The sequence below is a fragment of the Sinocyclocheilus grahami genome, unplaced genomic scaffold (assembly GCF_001515645.1).
Source record: "Sinocyclocheilus grahami isolate Dianchi unplaced genomic scaffold, SAMN03320097.WGS_v1.1 scaffold410.1, whole genome shotgun sequence".
NCBI classification, from domain to species: domain Eukaryota; kingdom Metazoa; phylum Chordata; class Actinopteri; order Cypriniformes; family Cyprinidae; genus Sinocyclocheilus; species Sinocyclocheilus grahami.
The window spans coordinates 1193794-1196583 of NW_015505589.1; the positions used below are offsets into that span (position 1 = coordinate 1193794).

The window sequence follows — 2790 nt, forward strand, 5'->3', positions numbered from 1 at the left end:
TATATATATATATATAAATAAGCTTTTTTAAATTTCTAATTAAAACAATAGAATAAGAACATGTAGAATAAGTTACCAATAAAATGAAATCTGTATAAATTTTTTTTACTACAGAGGTGGCACAGAAGAACACAAAAGTGGCTTGTAGGTGTATTTTCAGACATTTAATAAGGCTCAGAGGTGGCATGAGTGCAATTAAATTCATGTTGAGATTGTTTTAAATATCAAATTTTGAATATAATAACATTAAATGATTTAAATAACTGCGAAATGATACTTTAAAAATGAAACTAAAACTGGCAGTAGGTGGCAGCATGCCACTGATTTTATCACTGAATCATTAACTCACTAGATTTGTTTAAAACGCACGTTCATTCATAAATGAAACAACACTGTGCTTGAATGGAGATGCACATCGGCTTAGCTGTGACTTTGTTTGAAACTATTTTCGTTGACGAAATAGAGTCTGTGATGCACTACTCAACGCCGCAAAAACACGTTACAAGTAGAAACCTTTGACGCTCCCCTGAGCGTAAACACAAATATGCTGATCGCGTCAGTCGCACTGGTGCTCCTTAATATTTTTTTCATAGTCGCACACTGTAGAGCCCTGCTTTCACTTTACAAGATGTTAATTGATGGAATGGAGTAATGTGGATTACAGTGACGTTTTTATCAGCTGTTTGTCCTCTCATTCTGACGGCACCCATTCACTGCAGAGGATCCATTGCTGAGCAAGTGACGTAATGCTAAATTTCTCCAAATCTGTGCTAATGAAGAAACAAATTTTCAGCAAGTTTTCATTTTTTGGGTGAATGCTTATATTACTTATAAACTTATATTTAAAATAAACGTTGTTCCTTTGAACTTTATATTGATTCAAGAATCCTGAAAAAAAGCATTACATTGGAAAAAACTATATTACGCACATCCAGTCATCTTTTGTTGCAATAGCATTTGGTATATAATGCAGATTATTGAAGCAACAGTGTCCTATAAAAGATTTTCTCTTACATTATTGACCCTAATTCACCTTTCAGTACAATCCAATTGGTGTGTGCCTCACTGATTTTCAAACACTCGAGTCCTCTGCTAACTCTTGACTATAGCAGCATAAGTGCTGCTGCTATGAATTCTCCCATGAGAGGTTACCTCTCTCTGTCTCTCTCTCTCTCTCTCTCCAGGCTTTCCAGCTCATCAGAGCCATTTCTGTACTTCTGCATTTCACAAAAGAAGAGGAGGACATGCTCAAACAGACACTGGAGTACAAGGTGTGTGAGAAAAACTAATCTATGTGTATAAATCTGGAGGACAACATGTGGAAAGGTCAGCGTGCGTTCTTCTCAAGCCTCATCACACCCAGCAGCGCTCTCCTCCGCACCCGGGAGCTAACTAGGCCACTCTGCTAAGGCAGCTAACAATGTGGGTCAGGATATCTGGCTCACCGCTCTGAATCAAACCTATAGCACTCAGTGACACGGTCAGGAAAAGCAGCTGCCAGGTATTTATAGCTCACCCTAGCAACTGTGCTGGAAATCACTGTGCTACATTACGCTCAGCGCTTCACTCCCTGACGCCCCTTTTCAAAGGTGCCCTGTGGTCTATGTGGGGGTTTTGTAGAAAAACTTGATTGTTTTGTTACAGAAGTTGAACCTTATTTGAAATGGGGTTGACTGTCACTAGGGATGTACATATTATCAGTTTTTAAAAGGTCATTATTATTTTTGTGGCATCTCAAAAGAGAAATTGGTATTCATCTGTTCTACTGTAGACTTATGATTTGACATTTAAGTTCATTTCAAGCATCTAAAATTGTAGATTGAAGCTGTTGTGTTGGTACTGTGCATCATATTATCAAAAAAATCAATTTGTCATATTAGTTACAGGCCAAAACGTGAAAATAATCAATTAAATAATCAGCTATGTGCATCAAAAGGGGATAATTATTGACTTGTGTTGATAATTGTTGTTATTAAGCATTAATAAAGTAATAAAGTATAGTCTTAATTATAATAATAAACGTTATTAATGATAATATTAAATTAATTGTAATACAAATAATTTAATTAATTATTTTGTTTGTTAATAACAGCAACAATACATTTATTATTAATAATGATAATTTATTGAGCATATTGACGGTTAATTACTCAGAAGAACGTTTTCGGTAATTACATTCCTTTTTTGAATTTAAACTGTAATGTACACTACTGTACAGTAAGATTTTTGTATTAGAAAAGTCTCATACTATAAACAAGGCTGCAATTATTTGGTCAAAAATACATAAAAAATTTAAATATTGTGAAATAATACTATAAATTAAAAATAACAGTTTGATATTTGAATGTATTTAAAAATGTAATTTATTTATTTGATGGAAAAGCTGAAATTTCAGTGTCATTACTCTTTCAGTGTCTAGACTGTCATTAGTCTTCAGTGTCACATGATCTTTCAGAAATCATTCTCACACGATTTGGTGCTCAAGAATTTTATTAATGTTGAAAACAGTTGTGCTGCTTAATTTGAAATTTTTTTTTTTTAGGATTCGTTGAATAGAAAGTGCAAAATAGCAGCATATATGGTACCATAAATATATATGTATGTGAAAATGAAGTAAACTAAGAATAAAGTGTTTTTATAATAATAATAATAATAATAATAATAATAATAAAGAGTTTCTTTTGTTTGATAATTAATTTTATTATTTACTTAAAATACGGTGAACTGCAATGGTTTTATTATTTTAAAAAAAGAATCTAATACAATTTACAAAAAAATCTATCAACCATT

General features: G+C 32.5%; 1 protein-coding gene across 5 annotated transcripts in view; it reads left to right on the forward strand.

Annotated features, from left to right (window-relative positions):
- Positions 1 to 1529, forward strand: part of golga1 (golgin A1) — a 20635-nt gene extending 19106 nt beyond the window's left edge. For all 5 annotated transcript variants that reach the window (XM_016232415.1, XM_016232416.1, XM_016232418.1 and 2 more), the window contains one exon: positions 1185 to 1529. In XM_016232415.1, coding sequence (XP_016087901.1) covers positions 1185 to 1289 — 105 coding nt within the window. In that variant the 3' untranslated portion in view covers positions 1290 to 1529. The remainder of the gene's footprint in view (positions 1 to 1184) is intronic.
- Positions 1530 to 2790: the final 1261 nt, after the last annotated feature.